The following is a 19,885-nucleotide window of genomic DNA, read 5'->3' as shown; positions in this document are numbered from 1 at the left end:
CGTTTGGTTCCAGAGTTTGAAGCATTGTTTTCTGATACAAACCTAACATAAAAAGAATACAATAAAATGTGAAGTGAATGATGTCTCACTATATAAGAACCTTTGAGTTTCTGACATACGAATGACCCAGCACATGAATTATATGCATTCTCCTCTAAAAGGCTTGTTGACTTGCAGTACACAGTAAGTAATTATTTTATACTGGAGATAAAAACTGAGTTAGAGAGCCTCATTTCACAGTGGAAATACAGCTGATCATCAGCCAAAATTTCATTGAAATGCGTCATTGACTAATGTTTAATATTAGCCTTCCTTAAATATTAAATACAGTTTAAAGTGATACTAAAGAGCTGGAAACTATTTCATGTGTCCACCTGGTCGTGTTGATAGACCTGAACTAGTTGCCTCCAGTCAAATTCCATTAAATTATCTTACACCTTGGTACATCCGAGCATCATTAGTCACATCCTCATGGAATCATTTGGCAAAGTACCTAAAAAAAGACCTTATAATCTGTGTGGATTTGTAAGAGGCAGACTTTGAAGAAGTGGAATATGCACTGCTGAGTCATATTCAACTTTCCATCACTCAGGATGCCTAGATACTTTTCTGTGGCACTGCTTTCCAGCACTTCATTCCCCAGTCTCTATGGAAATAGAGGTTTTGCTCATCCCATGTGTCGAATCCAGCACTTTCCCACGTTGAACTTCAGACAGTGGTGACTGCCCAGCCCTCTAATTTATTAGGGTTTATTATCTATCTGCAGGGGAGGTCTCCCTGCCTTCAAGGGAGCTTCAACAGCTCCTACCAGTTTCATACCATCTTCAAACTTGCTTAGTACGTCTTCCAGTCCTGCCTCCACGTAATTTCTGAAGTTGTTGATGAGAACAGGGCTGAGGATGGAGCCCTGTGGAACCCTCTAGTGACAGGTCAGCATCACTCTTTGTGCCTGACCAGTTGCTCACCCATCCCATGATGTGTTTATCCAGCTGAATGCCGGACATTCTGTCCAGAAGGATTCTGTAAAAGACAGTATCAAAAGCATGACTGAAATCCAAGAAGATCACATCTACTGGCTTCCCTTGATCAGCTAGGTGGGTTATCTTGTCATAAAATGACATCAGGCTTGATAAGCAAGACATTCATTTTAGTGTAAGTAAAAAAACTTAACTGTCCATGAATGGGAATGTATAGGATCATAGAATTGTTTAAGTTGGAAAAGAGCTACAAGATCATTGAGTCCAACTGTAAACCCAATGCTGCCCAATAAACACATATATTTATTCCATATAAGCCATATGTCAAAGTTTTAGGTTTTATGCCTTGGTTTTTTTATTCATCACCTAAACAATAACAAATATTTTTGAATTTTTGGTTCTGAGTATTGTTTCGATGCCATGATAAATGGCCCTATTTAAAATACGGAGAGACAAGAGTACAGAAAGTACTATCCTAGACCCTCACCATTTATCCAGTCCTAAAGTGGTTTTCTATTTGCAGAGTGAATTCCATTGAATAACATTGATTTCCTATTTCAATAAAAGGAACTGTCATCCAAAAGGAGGATGAAATATTAAGACTCTACTATCTAATTAGATAGATAGATAGATAGATGGATAAAGGCACAAATAAATACTATGCAAATAAAAAAAAAAAACAGCCCAGTGTTGTCTTATATAGGCTGTATTTAATTTTGAAAACTAAATAACTGTTAGTTAAATTTTATTTATAGGGAAAACAAAATTATTTTTTAATTTTAAGAACTATTGGAAAAAATCCATTTTTACAATGTTAATATATTCTGTATAACCACAGATGGCATGTGAAAGCATGCAATCCATTTTATGTCCCTGAAACTCCTGAACTCTATTCCCTCCCTACACCACCTGAAAATTCACAAGACTAAGCATCCCCTCAGTGCTGGGAATGGATTTGCCAATTGCAGCCTGGAGGGGATTGTAACTAGCATTGTAAAGCCCTGATATTTTTATAATGGAAAGTCTGAAACAACCTCAAGTACCACCTCATTAATGTGATTCTGTAATACATAACCAGGCTAATTTGAAACTAAGTGTCAGTTAGTAAGGAATATATTTGTAGAGTTAATATTGTTAACTTCTTAATTTTACTCTTCTCTTGGATTTGAATTACAGTTTTCTTTCAAATGAAAGCCTCTGATGAGACTCATAATGGTTTCTACATTAATTTTCCTGTTCTGTTTGTTTTTACAACTGTCCGCCACTGTATTTATGTTTAACCCCCTTGCAGAACCCTTGCAGTGAAATCGTTATGCAGATCAAAGTATAGTCCTGATATCCAAACTCTTCCAACTACATTAGCCTCTGCATAAATTGATTAGGAAGGGCATTGCACAGGAAATGGCCATCAACATGGCTTACATTAGGAATGGAGCTAGGCTCCCAATGTGGTGTTTGTCATCTCTCTGAGTGTACGTAAGCGCTTGCAGCTCTGTCAATTCCTTTAAAGTAGTTTGAGTCTTAGTAGACACTGACTGTGTTGCCATGGAGTTGTACTTAGATTTCACAGCAAAGCTAAAACTGTTTTTCAGGTGATAGTTGAGTTAGAAAACAGGGAAAAAAAAAACCAGAATGAGTAAACCAAATTCCAGTTTTATGGGCAACACTTGCAAGAGCCACTGTTGTTCTTCTGTCTTGATGTATCTATTATACACTGATGTTGTTTGGGTGTTGGGGTTTTTTAGGTCAAAAATATAATTAAGAATTCAGAATGGAGATTATTCTTTCAAGGAAGAGATTAGGTGCTATACTGCTTTACTTTGTGTGAAAACAACAAGGTCTTTTAATATGTTAATCTCCTTGATGGATCTATCTTTAAATTGTGCCTGTATAGGGGATAAAAGTTATTTTATTGCTTCATTAGCCTGTATATAGAAGTTGTGTTTCCCAAAGCAATTTTAAGCATCCTCTTACTTTTATTGTCACATTTGATAATTTTAGAATTTTCTCTGAAGACACAACCATGTCCTTATGTGTGAATTTCAGGGTATAAGCTGGTACATTCAATAATCCCTGTTTAAAAATTTAATCAGAATCTGGATGACAAATGTTATGATCAATAACACACAATTAATCCACAGTTGAACTGCATAATAAACAGAAGATTATGCTTTCTGAGCCAGTTAATGTCCTATGAATTCCTGCTTTACTTGAAATATTTCATCAAAAGTTTTGTTGTTGCTGTACTGTTGTCACTCTGATTCTTTAACATATGAAACACAATTTTAAATTTATATGATTTTATGATTTCTCTTATTAGTGGCTAGCATTCAGAAGCTTCCTGCTGCATCTGTTCTAACTGACATCAATTTCCCCATGAAAGGAAGAAAAGGAATGGTTGATTGGGCACGAAACTCAGAAGACAGGGTTGTCATTCCAAAAAATATCTTCACTCCTATGTCAACAGGTAAAAAAGCATATCAGCATCTTAATTTCTATTGGCTTTAGCTAGGCAATTCTGCACCTTACTGATGGGATCACTGTATAATATGAGAGTGGCTCTTTTATTCCTCTTCAGAAGAAATACAGTACCCATAAGTTTATCCTAGAGAGAAATGAATGGGCTTCATTTCAGCACCTTGAACAAAAAGTGCTGCAGAAATCCTAGACATTATTTTCTACACCAAAGAAACAATTCTTTACTTAATTATTGTGCACAAGATTTAATCTGTTTGATATGAGGTGAGCTGAAGTGCAGCTCCGCTGAACCCCCTGAAGCTGCTGTGTTCCAGCAGACAGAGCCATTCCAACATATCTCTTACCAAAAGAAGCTCAGCAGGCAAGTTACCCTAACTTCAGGTTCAATTTAGAAATATCATTGCAGTGCAGATGTCTGACATTAGAGAATTTACTCTACAGACATTCTTTGAGAATGCTTAATTATAAATGTAAATGAACTAGAATGGATATCCATACAATGATGGATTTTTTAAAAATGTGATTTTTGGTGGTTTAAAACTTTTGATATTTTCCTGACAGTGCTACATTTTTATGACAGACTTCTAGTAGATAATTCAAAATTATGATGTTTATTTAAAATAAAACTTGCATTGCAAAGATAAATTATATTCAGAGGTTATTATAATGATGAAGGCTTGGGAAAGAGAGTTTTAAAATCTTTCTGCTTACTCTTTTCAGAACTAGATGAATCAACTGTATTTGTACTTGGAGCAGTGCTATACAAAAATTTAGAACTCATTTTACCCACTTTGAGGTAAGAAATCTCATAAATGCAGTATGAATTGAACAATTTCAGGATAAGAAATATACTATAGGTAAGAATGAAAGCAGTCAGTCAAGACTGTTTGCATATTAGTATGCCATGCAGCAGTACAGACTGGGGCATGGTGGCTGGAAACATACCTGGTGGAAAAGGACCTGGGAGCATTGGTCAATAGCAGGCTGAGCGTGAGCCATCAGTGTACCCAGGTGGCCAAGAGGGCCAATGACATTGTGGCCTCTATCAGCAATAGTCTGACCAGCACGACCAGGCAGTCATTGTCTACTTGTACTCTGACTCGCTCCTTCATGAGGCCCCATCTCAAATCCTGTGTTCAGTTCTGGGTGCCTCACTACAAGAAGGACATTGAGGTGCTGGAACGCGTCCAGAGAACAGTAACAGAGCTAGTGAACTCTCATAGGCAAGTAGCAACAGGACAAGAGGCCTCAAGCTCTGCCATGGGATGTTCAGGAAGAATTTGTTCACTGAAAAGGTGTTTAAGCATTAGAATGGGCTTGCTAGGGAGGTGTTGGAGTCCCCAGCCCTGGATGTATTCAGGAAATAACTGGATGCGGCATGTAGTGCTATGGTCTAGTTGAAAAGGTGGAGTCCAATCAAAGGTTGGATTTGGCGCTCTTAGGTGTCTTTTCCAACCTAGCTGATTTGGTGATTCTGTAATTTGAAAGTGGAAAAAAAGCTGCAGCTGTGGTCGATCCTGAATTTTGTTGAGTTATTATACTCTATGAAAATTTGGACTGACATGCAGGTTTTAAAGTGATCTTTATTATGGTCGGTTTTGTCATTTTATACTTCTTTGGGTACATTAATGAAGGTTTCTATACATCCTGCTGCATTTGGAAAAGATATATTCTAGTTTGCTTACATTTTGCAATGAAAAAACATCATCTTACACAAGATTATATTAATTACTCTTTGTAATGATCTTGCTTAACTGTAATAAATATTATCGTAATAACCATATTAGTGCTGAACACAATGAAATGCTTCACTGCATTGCTATTGTCTATGGAGCAAGCACTGTAAGATGCAAAGGAACTTAACATCATATATTTTTTTATATGATGCCTAGAAGTGCACAACACAGGAATTAGAAAAACATTCTGGATAAGTATCTCATGTGATGATTTTTTAAGTAAAATGCCAGTTAAATATATATCAAGGGTGAGAATAAGGATGAACAAAAATTAAACCAAGGTAAAATAAGTAAAATGATCTCATGACTAAGTTTGAAGGCTACATCATTTACACCTGATAACCTAATAATAAAGGTGATTTCTGCCAGCTGCAGTTAGATATCTAGAAAGATTTACCAGTTCCCATGTGATTTCAGTTCCTGGCTTTACAGGAGTTAGGGTGGGAATAAAGAAATATTTGGTTGTAGTTTCCAGAAGAATAAAGGTGACATGCATTCCAATACATCCCTTAATTTTATCATTAGGAGGTATGCAAACTTCTGCATCATCACAAGGAACTGCTTTTAAAAAAAAAAAAAAAAAAAAAAAAATCTCAGTATATCTTTAGGGAAAGTCTTCCAAAGTACCTAACCACAGAATCCCGATTTGGTACATCACAGATGTTCTGTGACTAAAATGAGGATTTCATTATCTAGGACAGCCTATGTAATATGTTTCACAAAATCCCAAATTAGCTGCATTTTACCGTATGAGTTTGATTTTTCTCAGTTTCACTAGCACAGAGTCTATTGGAAGTAAGTAAACACAGTGTGAGATGGAAACTTGTAACTCCATTAATATAGAAGTTTTTGGACTTGTGTTTAATCCTACTGGTATATGTACATTCAGAGAATTTTGCCATGAGTGTTTAAAGGAGAGTTTAGGGAAACAAAAAGAAAATATTCTTTCTCATAAAAATAGAAGAATGGGGTTTTTACATGAACAAGTAAATAAACTTCATCTTATTCTATTTCCTAGTATATTTTGCTGCATTGCACTGTTCTTATAATGTCTTACAGGTTTTTTAATAGCAGATATTGCAATATCAAATATTTTCAGATCTCTAGACTGAGTATTGTTTCCATAGCTCTTGCACCCCTGAGCACACTTATGTTATTGTTAGGTTCACAGAAAATTGATTCTCAGTACAATACTCATCTAAAAGATATTGTCTATAATTTCTGTCTTGAACACTCTGAAGGAATACATTGCATATTGCCATAATGTAAGGTAGTTTTTAACTTTTCCTTTAAGAACAAATAATCAATTACTTTCCTGCATCAAGGGTTTGGGTTTTTTTTTCCCGTCACTTAAACAGCCACCATAGATTTCCTGCTAAAATTTTATTCGCTGAAATGCTCCCTTTCCCCATTTGAAACATTGTTCCTAACCCCGAACTTCAGATGCTGTTCAACCAAAAAGGCCCTTAAATTTCTTTGGGTCAGCTTTGTTTGGCTAAGGATGTACCTCAGACAGGCTTGTATTGCATCACATTACAGATTTAGCATCCGTAATTTTTCTGGAATGCATACAACTTTTACACATTGATCTATAGTTTCAATCATGCTGTCTTGAGATAGCAACATGCCTTATTCATACGTTCATTTTTCTTGAGTAACATGGATTCATTCTAAAAAAGAGAAGAAAACATTAATTTCCTAACATATAGGATCAATATGATTTCCCTTATATAAAAGAATACCCTCAAAATTTACACCCTGGTAGGAAAACAGCTTTACTATCTTGAATCTTCAAGGATTTATTCAGCCAGAGTTTCCAAAAAATTTAATAGATCGTTTTTGAATAATTTACTTCAAAACTTATCCCCAATGAGCATTTTTCTGGACAGTCAGCAGAGCACCATCCTTTAGAACTTCATTTCTCATTAAAGTTGAATTTTAGATTATTTTTAATGAAGGAGCTAATGGAGAAGTCACTCTCCATTATAAAAAAGCTGTAAGATAATGCACTTGCCCAGGAAGCGTGAGAGAGATCATTCCCATTCTATGTCATTTGCAACATAAGAGGGACTGAAACTAAAATATCCAAGGGAATTTTGTAAAAGCTGATTACTTAAATTTCTGGATAAGTGTTCTCAAAACTAGGCTGTTGTTTAAAAGATATATTTTTAACAGAGATAGCAACAGTACTGCACCACCAGTGGTTCTGAGATTTTTTCAAATTATTGAAATTGTATTGACTGCAAAGCTTTGAGCTATAATTTAGAGGCATCTTAGTACGCTATGTGGGTTTAGAATATACTTTAGAAGATACTTGACAGATTGTGTTCTTCCAGGGACTGTCCAAGCATTTAAATATGAAATATGCAAGTAGGCATTCAGCCCAGACAGGACAGCGATGAGGGATGCAGTTTTCATTTCACAGTGATATAGGCAGTTATATTTATTTTCTTGTGAAACAGTCTGCTAGGGGCTCTTGAGAATGTAAGCGGATTTGTAGAGTTTTAATGAGACTGAGGTAAAATGAATGTACTGAAGTTACAAACTAGGCACTTAGATGTTCTTTCAGATCTCACCCTAGAACTGTCAGAACTGCACCAAAATGAGATAGACCAAGGAGAACTTTTTCAATCACAAAGAATGACTGTAAAAGAGTACTGAAGAAGCAGTACTTGCAATAGTCTGCATGAATTTCTAAAATTGATGTAATCTCTGAATAGATAGTAAGTGTCATTTTCACTTGTTATCATGTGTTAGAGAAATCAAGGGGTTTTTTTAATTTACCTGGAATTTTATTTGGTTGGGGTGGGGGGAGGGTTGGCTCTTTTTAAATAATTACAGATATTCAGCTACTGTAATTCTACAGAATGCACTGAAAATTAGCTAAACATTAAATTTTAGCCGATATATTTTTCTCAATAGTGTGAGAGACTTTAAAGTGAAAACAAAGGGAAGAAATAGGAAATAAGTAAAATAGAAAGTCATTTCCATTATATTTTAATTTTGTGATTTGGCTGAGTAAAATTGGACTAGAACTTATACTTTGCCCCAGAAGTACAATTTCATTCCTTGTGGTGAATGAAATGCCTGCTGAGCTAAGTTTCTATTACTGTAGCCATGGCAATTCTTGTTTCAATGATCCAGCAAAATGGCATTCTCTCGTAAATACAAACTCCCTAGGGAAAATAAGCAATTAAATAACAACAGAAGCAAAAGAATATTTACAGTGTCTATTATAATTACATCTAAACTGTTTAGTTTCTTCTTTGATAACATCCTTTGATAGCATTCTTTGATAACATTCCTGTGAGGTCTGGAAAGCAGCATTACACACAAAGCAAGTACCATAATGATCACTAGAAACAGGCTGGTAACTGATGGTCATTCTAAACCTGATGAGGTCATAAGAAGCAAGGATCTCAGACATGAATGTGTCACGTCTATGCCTGTATTAGCATAACCTTGGCATTACTAGGTCTCCCCTAGAAAGGTTGCTATGATATATAGTGATGCACATTTTACATGAAAAAAGAAATTGATGATGAAATAGAAAAATTGACAGAAATTATTATTCTGCAAAAGGTGGTACAATAATGTAAGACCAAATCTAATCTCACGTATGAGAAAAAAATCATTAGTTTTGGCAGGATTTCAGTCGGGGCATAATTGTGGTTTAAATTCTAAAAGGTATTTATCTGATGAAGTTGCCGACTCATATACCAAACACAGGGTTTTTAGAAATGGAAACAGGTATGTTTTTTCATGTGCATAGAATCAACAGAACTGTACAGTCTCCCATTGCACTCATCCATCTTCACAATCCTACTGTTAAAAGTCAGAAAAAATCCCAGCACAACACTATGGAAGAAAAATTACTGTCTTTTATAAAACATATCTAGTGGGTCTATGTTGAAAGAAGTAGATGAGATACACTCAAACATGCATAGAATGTTTCTGTCATCAATGCATTCCTCTAATTAATAGTGTTTTAAGGAATTGCACTTCTGCATCATTGGTGCTTTTCAGTCTTCAGCATGTTGATCACAGTTGGAAATAAGTGTTTTCACTACTTTCAAACAAATTATATTCTCGGTTAATATTTATCAACTAAAGTCACAGAAAATGTCTGAATAAATCTTTAAATGTAATATTAGAAATCTCATTTAACCTTATAAACATTTAAATTTTCCATTTTTGAATTTTCTTACAGAAATTTTACAGTTGTTAATTCAAAAATCATTGTTGTTACTATACGACCTGAGCCTAAAACTACAGATTCTTTCCTGGAGATAGAACTGGCCCACCTGTCTAATGTAAGTACAAAGACAGCTTATATACTTTTACAAGAGTGTTTGCCAGATCACATGAGACAAAAGAAGTGGTGTTGTTTTAAATATCAGGTAATAAAATGCAGTTTAACTTCTAAAATATAAGCCCAGGGACAGTGTAACAACCTTTAAAGGAGTGTGTACTTGTTTCATGCACACTTACAAAGACAACAAAATTAATTTTTGTTTTGTGAATGTTGAGGGGGTTTGTTAGACAGTAATTTCTAGTGAATAGTTTCCATTAAATGGTTTCATGGTTAAAATTAAAAATGTGCTACTGTACTGACCATTTAACCTTTTGCTCCCTGCATAGGTCATAGAGCTACAATAGTTCTTCAGGCCCTTTCTTCCTTTCTTTCATTATTTTGTAGAAGCCAGTTTTTACTTAACCCGTTGTAGCAGACTGCAAAAATGCTCTGGTTCCAGCTTAGCTTAGAGTCCTCATAAATGTTTGAGACTTTCGTGCAATCATTTAAATTCTATACTTTTCAGGCTTTAATCTCACATTAAAAATGTTATAAATATGAAAAAAATGGACTTTATTTCCAAATAGATGAAAAACATAAATATTTTTTTCTTTCTGTTTTTAGCAGTCTCTCAGCGCTCACAGGGAGAATAAATATATCTTCTGTGGAAAATTTTGTCATGTACAAAACTGGGAAAATTATGTTAAATAACAAAGATGGGGGTAATTTATGTGAAGGCACAATATATAAACTCTCTTTATGTTATTAAGAGGTAGAGTTTGCTTTGAATAAAGTGATAAAGAGTCAGAAGAGACAGGTACTCAAGCTTTTGAAAATACTATTTTTATGCAAGAATCTTTAAAGCCGTAATTTTTAAGTAATTTTTACATTGAAAACAGTTACTCAAGTCATGCAGATACAATTCAGCTAGGGAAGTTCCAAATATTTAATTCAGTAGAAAAATTGAAGTAGTGAGTCTGGTCAAAAGTACAGAGAAAACTTTTTGAACTCTGGATCTTTCCTTAACATTTTACTCAAGTTTGAAAAACCTGTTTTCCCATCAGTGGTCATTATGACTTGCCATTCAGCTCCTGGAAAAATACCAATGCAAAGAACATCTCAGTGAAAGTTTGGCAGAAAAAAAGGAGCAGAGGAACATAAACTGAGCTGTCTCTTTACCTTTCAACAACATTAATAGTGTATTGATGAAGAATTGTGTCGATATGGGGTTTTATGGGTCTCTGTTTCAATTTATTTCTAAGATGGTTTAGGACATGTAGATTTCATTTTCTATTTTGTTTTATTTTCTTTCAAACCTAAATTACGTCATATATATTAGGAGAAAATCTCAATCTTTAACGTAATTTTTGTTTCTGTCAGGTACGTCACTAAAAATGTTACAAAGTATTTGCTGAAGTAAACACAAATTAATCCTATGTATCAGGGAAAAATCAATCACCTTTGAAGTAGAATACCTACTTTGGTTTTACTAAGATCATTATTAGGAATAATTTATGGTAATTGTCAATGCTATATTTTATAATCTCTTATTTTAACAATGATTGGGGGCTATTACACAAATTGAAGAATATGGCATTTATATTTTGAAATGGAAATCACTATTTGCAAAAGTAACAGGTAAGGTGGCACATGGGGTAAGAAAAAAAATTCTCATTAATTTGGTCACATGCAAGAAAAGAACTTTTAAAATTATATGAAAAAATAATACTAGTAAGCCATGTATCAGAATTGAAAATATTTCTAGACCAAACACAAGGTAATAAAACAAGCACAACACAGGCAAGACTAGGCTAATAAAAGGTTGAACTGCTAGCCCTAGAAGATGAAATTCTACAAAATTATTAGTGAGGGCGCGCTTTTTTTTTTTTTTTTTTTTTTTTTTTTTTTTTTTTTTTTTTTTTAATATCTGTCCCTTTGATTAATTTAAAGAGCAAGTTTTTTGCCAAGTTTGAAAAACTTGGAAATTAAACTTCATTGCTACAAATGATAAGATTAGAGATACTGATTGTTATCTTGCTTTGGCAACCTTTCAGTAACAGAATATTAATTAATATTGTATGAGCTCGTGTCTTGACAGAGCAAAAAGATAATAATCTTTCCAATACATATCTGATAATTTCTGGGTTTTGGTTCAGTTTTTGTCCTATAGTATAATCCAGAGAAGCATCAAGTGCTTGGATCAAATTTTCATACATACTATAATTATGTAGGATCTCAATCCACCTGAATATACAAGTTGGATTGGCAGATACAATGACAATATATTGCTCCAGGAAATCTGTGAATACAAATCAGTTATATAATTTTAATATTTTTTAACATTTGGTTATTTCTGTTCAAGACTTAGCCTTCATAATGGAACTTTGGTTTAAAGAAATAAGGCTGCAGATGCACGGAAATATATTTTGTAAATTTGATTATTACTTTAGACTAAATATACTTCTTTGCTATAATTTTCTCAGCTGAAAATAAGGATTTATTCTATTATAATATATTACTATAGAATGGACTTTATTTACATGCAGCAAGATAAAACCATTGTTAATATATCTTTAATATCTGAACAATATATATTAATGGCTCACAGATTAAACATTGTTTTTAAATAGATTAATTACTGAAGAGAAAATAAAATATGTTCTCTTTCGTCTGATTTTTTTTAAGTCTCAGTGTTTATTCTTTCCAAGCCTTTGTTCTTGCAAATGCTGTTCATTTATTCAGAACAGTTTGTTTGTGAATTGATTTAATGATGACATTTTAAGCATTTTGTAGAGCATGCCTACTAGTACATAGGAGTATATCTACACATTTGTTCTTTCACCTCCTTATCTGCTGACAAAATAAAGTAGATAAGATATGAAAAAAGATGGAGAAATCATTTAGATGGATAATTTAGAAAGAGTTAATATGGATAATTAAAATAAGACTTAAAATGCCAATTTATTCAAAATGTATAACAATTTCTTAATTTTTTATCCAGTTTATTAATAAAACTGGAGGATTATCTTTTGGAGGAAGTGCAAACCACAACTGCATGTGCTGTTTGAAATATGTTGCAAGGTATTTGGATTTGTAGATAAATACAAGAATAACAGAGAGCTGACCAGAGTGGAATATGGGTTGCAGTGCATCATTGCTCAGTTGGTTAGAGCTTTATGCTAATAACAAATAGCACCAAGGTTGTGGGTTCAATCCTCATATGGCCATTCACTTTGGAGTTGGGCTTGATGATCCTTGTTGATCCCTTTTAATTCAGAATATTCTGTGATCTGTGATTTAGAGAACATAATATTTGGTCTAATAAACTGTGAACATGTAGAGGAATATGGTCACATTTTTCCAGTAGTTTGATTAAAGGGACATCAAAGCCATCTTTTAAAAAAAATGCACAACTCAAACAGAATCCTATTTGCTCTAGAGAGGATATGAACTCTCACTTTCTGACAGCACAGAAGTTTACTCCAGGGTCACTAGAATAATGAGCCAGTAGTGGCATAGGACATGAAGCTTTCAGTGCAACTGAAAACCCTGGCTACAAAATACAGTTGGCACTGTGCTGGATAGTTGTCAAAGTTGCCAATCACATCTCAGAAGTTCAGTTTTATATGCCAGATAGAGATATATATACATACACACTCTCACACATATGCCAATTTTTAGATAGAGATATCCAAGTAAGGTACTGTAGTGTATAAATCAATGCTACAGCAGTTGTAAACACTAATGAACACAGAAGCTGCTTCCTAGGCTGCAGCTGAGTAATTAGCTGATAAGAGCCCTGCCCTCACAGAGAGCCGTGGCTGTTGGAGGCAGCTCTACAACAGCAGTGCAACATTGCCAAGAGGTAGCCCAGAAAGACCATGAAAAAGGGAGCAACAGATTAAAGGCAAAGAAGTAAATGCAGAAACAAGCTCTTTGTGGTCCCAGTGGCTTTTTGATCAAGTATCAGAAGAAGGAGAAGTTCTGAAAGGGTGCTGTGCCCTTGCAAGCTGCCACTTCTGATGGAACAAACCCTCCCATAAGACTTTCTTGTGGATCAGGAGTAATATTTATCCTACTTCCCATGTTTCTGCCTAATCTCTCATTAGTGACTGCAAGAGCCAAACAAACTCTTTCTTTTCATTTGAATACATTTCAAAGACAGAAAACTGTGTGATCTGACAGCAATTTTATAATGTTTCAGTTTTCTGCAAAAGTTTTTAATTCCCCTCTATCTATTTTGTAGATTTCTTTATAATGAGCTTTTTTTTTTTTTTTTCCTTTTTTTTTTTTTTTTTTTTCTTTTGAAAGTGTTTTTGTATTCATTCTATTTGCACTGTGGGAATAGCACCCATAAACTGTGTGATATCCACTGATGGGAAAGACAAGTCTTAGATCTGATGCAAAGCCTTATTATGATGCAGCTATAGAAGTAAGTTTTTAATATGCATATAGCTGTATCAGATTTTAATCAACTAGCCTTACTATAAAAAAATTATTATTCTTTATAAAATTAAATTTTAAAGAAAATTTAATTCTTCACTGGTATTCTTTTGTTCCTAATTCTTATCCTTCTATCTCTTAGTCCATCAATGCATCTGAAAGCTCCTGGCAAGTGATGCAGGATGTGGTCTCCAAATCTCAATTGGCCTATTATCTATCCACTGCTTTGTCTTGTGCCCTCTTCCCCTTCCTGTTCTTTATATTATAAATATTTCAGGAGATGGAGCATCCTTTGTTTATGTTTGTACAGTACTATGTAAATATAAAGTGCCATAAGTATATGTTGGTTTTAAATATTTATACACTACTCATGAAATTCAATGCAGTCAGCAAAATACTGACGTAGAGGTTCAAAAATTCCCTAAATGCCTCTCTCAAAAACATCTGCAGGACCTTTTTTGTCTTTGACAAAGAGATAGATGGAATAATTTAAATATTTAATAGATTTTTACTTTACAGGTTGCCATGTCTTTCTATAAATAAATAATTTTTGAGAATGAAATATTAAGGTGTGCTTTGTTTATATGAAAGTCCCTTCATACCTACTGCATCCACACTGTTCTCTAGCACTGACATCCAAAAATAGTGAACTCTACCTGTTTCTTCAAATCACTTATGATTTTTTAAAAATAAATATTTATTCTATATTTTATATATATATATATATATATATATATATATATATATTTTTAATGTAGTTCTGACTCCTGGGAACATCTAAAGCTTATGGTGAACAGGAATATAGTTTAGCAGTTTTGAGTACTTCTAAGTCAATCTGAGTGAATTTCAATTTTGTCTCTACATTTCCTAGGCAACAAAATAAATATGAATAATTTTATAGATTTTTCAGTTTCCAGAAAAGTTCTCCATAGTCCAGTGATTTGTAATAAAAACCTAGATTCCCATTCTGTTCTAAATCAAATCACAAATCTTCCACAGACTTTGGAGAGATGGGAGCCAGTATTGTAAAGCTCATTTACAAACAAACAAAAAAATACTTTGAGCAAAAAACTCTGCTGATTTAGGACCCAATTAAAAAAACCTTTGGACACTGAATGTGGGGTTTGTGAATGTGAGATCACAAACTCAAGATATTTTGCCCAACATATGCTTAAAAATTTTAATGCCATTACAGATTTTGACATCCAAGTTTCTAAGGGGTCTAAAGTTCTTCCTCTAAAAACACCAGAAATGTTCAGTCAAGTCTCTTAAAAGAATAACTATTATCTCATATTTTACTTCCACTAGGATACACCAGACGACTTTATGCTTTCTTTATCTAAGAGAATGCACATATATTCTGCTCTGAGGTCCAAGTTTCTTCAAAATACCCTATAAGAATTAACTGTAAGCTTTTGCCATTTCATTGGCATTGATTCATCAGCGTATGAGGATGATCTTGTAGGAGGAGACTGAAATTTTTAGGTCAAGCATGACATATTTTTGCATACGAGTAACTAATAGTTCTGTTTGTTTTCTTCTTAGGGCACATTGAATCCCTACTGTGTGCTGTGGGATGATTCAAGAATGTAAGTGACAGATGTTTGCTTCTATTGCTGTAGCTCAAATATTGCAAAGTACCTAACAATATTTAAATAGTTGTTCAGTAAACGGGTTGATACAAGGGCAGAGAAAATTAACCTTTGACAGATTGGAAGTACTGGATTCTCCAGTCACTTGGCTTCCTTTTTGCAGATATATAAACTGAAATATTACAATATCTCACCAGAAAGAGACTACTCACCTAGTAATTTTAATCTGTTTTTTCAAAATTAAAATGAGAATGGCTAAGACTGCAGTTCCTTCATGGTAGTTGCTGGGCAACAAGCAAGTGGGTAAATGATGAGACAAATAACTAAGGAAGACTCACATTTCTGTTACTGCAGGGAGAAATACAATTTTCAAGTGTGATCCCCACAGCAATCTTCATTTTAGTTGGTTCAAATTTTCATTTAAGTTTATTAAAATAATACCTGTATACTAAGTAGTGAAATCATACAGTCTTCTACGTTTTTTTAGTGTTTCCTTTCTACAGCAAAAAAAGAAAATATTGCTGCAAGAAGGCAAGCTAGTAAAATCCAGTTGTGGTTTAAAATTAATCACAAATTTGTGCAGTTGATATTTGCTGCAATAATCTTTCACAGTAAATCTCCCATTAAGATAGGAGATTAAAGTCAAGGTAAACTTTGCATCAATGCAGATTAAGTGTTTCAAGAAGGATCCCTGTATGGTTGCCATGTTATTTTTTTTTAAATTATGTACTTCTTATCCAGGTATATTATATATGTTTTATAATACATATCTACACTGTTAGATATTGTGTGATTTTTTGTGATTTTGTGAGTGCTTTTGTCCTTGAGTTTGGACTTACATCTGCACACTGATGACTGAGAAAAGACATTTTAGTACAGAAACGTTAAACTTTGGACATGATATTCAAAATCTTTCCAAATACAAGTAGTACCACGGTCTATGCCTTCGGAAAAGAATCATAATACCATTATTTTCCAGTACACCACAGTATTCAATTTCCTTGAAATGTGCGGAATGAAGTACATGAAAGACTTCATATTATGGATTATTAGGAGCACATAAAATTCAAAAGACTTGGAACATGTTCTTTGTTTTCTCTTCACGGTAGTTTCCTTATATAAAGTGGTACAGTGCTTTGTTTATAATTTTTTATATGGGTTACTTTCAGTACTGTGTATTTAGAGCACATGCTCTGTTCCAGTCTGGAATATCAAAGGCACATTTGAGTGTAATTAGACTACTAAAAAAACCCCAACACCATGCTGCATATTTAATAATGTGATTAATAGATTTTATTCGGGTATTTGGGATGAATGTGTGAAGAAGTCGCAAACAAATGTATTTGCTGTTTGCCACTTGTTTTGCATTTCTCTTAGTATATTTTATGGAGAAGTTCAGTGCTATGTATAAGTACTGCATTCAATAAGCTTCAGAATCTAGACTGAAAAGTAAAATTTTGAAACTTATAAAATTTACATAAAGCTTACATTGAATAGTCTGAAGTTTTTGTGGGAGAAATATGTGCTTTTGTGTTCTGAAGGATATCTTCTCTAAGCATATTATTTAATAGTAGTTATTGAATTTGTTAGAAAATGTGAAGACTAGGAGTGTTCTTGGAGTTGTGTCCATTTTTAAAAGTGATATGAGCCCTGAAATATTCCCAGTAAGATGTGATGCGGCAAGGTCTGCATGAACACCACTGTCACTTGTTTTGAACATGTATGTGTGATATTTTTTGAGAATGTGACATCTCCTATCAGAATGTGCAATAGCAAGAGGAAACTTCTACTTTTTTTCCTCCATCCCTTTGGAGAATATCTCTACTGTTAGCTTATTCAAAATTTATTTTCCTATTTTTTTATTCTTTTGCTTCTTTTCCATTTGGAGCATTTCATTTGTAGTTGTATTTGGTCAGTAATATTTCAGATTTTGTACTCTGACACTGTGAGTTTTAAATTCTGAAAGTTCTATAATGCTGGGTCAGTTTCTATTGTTTATAAATCCAAACAAAAAATATGTACAGGACTATACAATTGGTTAGGTGCTCATGATTATGTTCGGTCCTTGGTGGCTGGGTTTTCTTTTATTTTTCCACTTTTTCTAAGTCTCAGGAATTAGTTATCTTCATCAGCAGGCAACTGGATTTTATGGATTAATAGTCTAATTCACACGCAAATCCTACGGAGCTGTGGTGTACTCATGTCCTTCCAAACTGGATAATTTTTGCATAACCAGGACTTGGCAAGCGTTTTGGAATAAACCCAACAAAAAGTAGTCTGCATTACTTGAGGGTTCTTAACTAATCAATAGCCTGTCATGAGTCAGGTGTTTTAAATTAAATGGTTTTCAGATGAAAACTGTGTTTGCTTTTATCTTTGGTATCCAGCCATCAGCAACTTTTAATGGGCTTTTCCACATTTTTAGCCACTTCCCCCACAACTTTATCTGCACTGGAAATTCCCATTTGGTAAATTATACTCCCTCCACTGATCTTGTCAGTTTAATACTTCTCCAGCAGCAAGGAATACTTTGTCTACCTGGATTTTGGACATGCTTTTCAGGAGATTGATCAATGATTACAGTTCTCTGACTTCCATCCTTGAAGAAAGTTCTGTATCTCTGATCTGTTGATCACACCAGATCATGAAACTTATTCTACTTATTATTAGTAGCTGTGACAATTTTGTCATCCTAACTTTGGTAAAAGCCATTTTAATCCATTCTTTCTATGAGATTTGGGGAATCTTGCCTCTGATTATGTTTTATAAGGTTTCCCATTTATCAAGCTGTCAATCTTTTCCCCTTTCTCTAGGCATGTAGTCAAATGTGTGTACAATATTGAGACAGTGGAACTAAAGAACAAAATAATATGTCATGTATTAAACTCAATCCAATAATGCAACATTTTATTTCCATTTGCTGTCTCAAAATATAGAGCACATCTCTCTGTGGTGATTGAAACCAGGCTTTTTTATGATTTCTGCTGCTTCCTTTGATACTTCCAGATTCCCTACACAAAGCTGGTAGCATCAGTTGTGTGTAAGTGGTGATTTTTCCCTCTCAGAAATGAGTGGTAACTTCACCTATTCATTTCAGAAAATGTATTCAGATGTTGCCTTTAGTAAAATGTTAGGATACTGAATGCTTCTCCATCTGATTCATAGGAAAATTAGTGGAATATTTTTGCTTAACATTCTAAGGAGAAGCAATTCAGTTCCTTAAATCAACCAACAAAAAAATTCAGAGTTGTGTCTTTTCTTTGTGTTATCTAGCATGAGCAAACAGTCCCTGCTGTCAGGAACGGTTTGTGATACATTAGTTCAAGTTCCTCAGTTCACAGAGAGAAGGAAAAGGAGTTGGTCAGGTACTATCACTGGCTTTCCTACCCCACTGAAGTGATTTTAAAGATTTTAGGATGAAACAAAACTTGAAAGTTTTTCTTATGTCCTTCCTAGCTTTCTGGAAAGGAAAACAAGAAAGGACAGGGAAACAGCAAAAATAGTCTCAAACAACAGTTGGCTCACCTGTCCTGGCTGTGTCTCCTCCCAGCCTCCCAAACACACCCAGCCTCCTCCCCAGAATGGCAGGATGAAAAGCAGAAAAGGCCTTGGCTCTGTGTAAGCCCTGCTCAGCAATAACAGCAATAACAGAAACATCTCTATATTATCAACCCTGTGTTCAGCATAAATCCAAAACATAACCCCACACTAGCCACTGTGAAGACAATTCTATCCCAGCCAAAAGGAGCACAATGGATCTCTAGCATCTATGAAAGCTTGGCCTGACAAAATCAGTTATTTGTCTTAAAGGACCCAGCCCCAGGGTGAAGATCTTGAAGCAGGGTGCAGAATTCAAAACACAGTAGGTGGCTGGAAAGGTAGGTGCCACAGTACTGAATGTGGGCAGTGCCACCCCGGCATGCAACCGTCAGCTTTGCAGTCAGGGCGTGGAAGGTGGGGTAGGTGTGTTGGGCCACAGAGAGGAAGTGATATCTCACACGGGATTTTCCAGAGTCACTGATTAGCAAAATAGTGCAGCTGGTGTTTGTTCTTTTAGAAGTGTGTTGGACATAATGTGGGCACATGTGATCTCCACAGGACAGAGTCAGTTGTTGCTGGTGTGCTGCACATCTGTATGCAGTGCAACACAACATCTCAGAGCACTGGGTAAAGAAAAGGTTTTAGTATTCTGAAGCTCTCTCTGCCAGTTGCTGCAGAAGGATGTTATAACAGTGTGACAGCATTTTATTTGACCATATGTGTGCTCATAATAGTTTGTGCCTGCTGACTATACAGTTGGAAGAAGTACAATGCAATTAGCTGAAATTTTTAACATTGCAAGAATTTTGACCTGGTTCAGTTTTA

At 34.5% G+C, this 19,885-nt stretch overlaps 1 protein-coding gene across 8 annotated transcripts in view; it reads left to right on the top strand.

Moving 5' to 3' along the window:
- Positions 1-19,885, top strand: part of ADGRB3 (adhesion G protein-coupled receptor B3) — a 465,849-nt gene that overhangs the window by 263,390 nt on the left and 182,574 nt on the right. For all 8 annotated transcript variants that reach the window (XM_040057981.2, XM_058419650.1, XM_058419651.1 and 5 more), the window contains 4 exons: positions 3,298-3,444; positions 4,176-4,251; positions 9,402-9,504; positions 15,474-15,517. In XM_040057981.2, coding sequence (XP_039913915.1) covers positions 3,298-3,444; positions 4,176-4,251; positions 9,402-9,504; positions 15,474-15,517 — 370 coding nt within the window. The remainder of the gene's footprint in view (positions 1-3,297; positions 3,445-4,175; positions 4,252-9,401; positions 9,505-15,473; positions 15,518-19,885) is intronic.

This window comes from Hirundo rustica, chromosome 3 (assembly GCF_015227805.2).
Source record: "Hirundo rustica isolate bHirRus1 chromosome 3, bHirRus1.pri.v3, whole genome shotgun sequence".
NCBI lineage: Eukaryota > Metazoa > Chordata > Aves > Passeriformes > Hirundinidae > Hirundo > Hirundo rustica.
The sequence above is the reverse complement of the archived record's forward strand: the minus strand, read 5'-3'. Positions and strand labels throughout refer to the sequence as shown.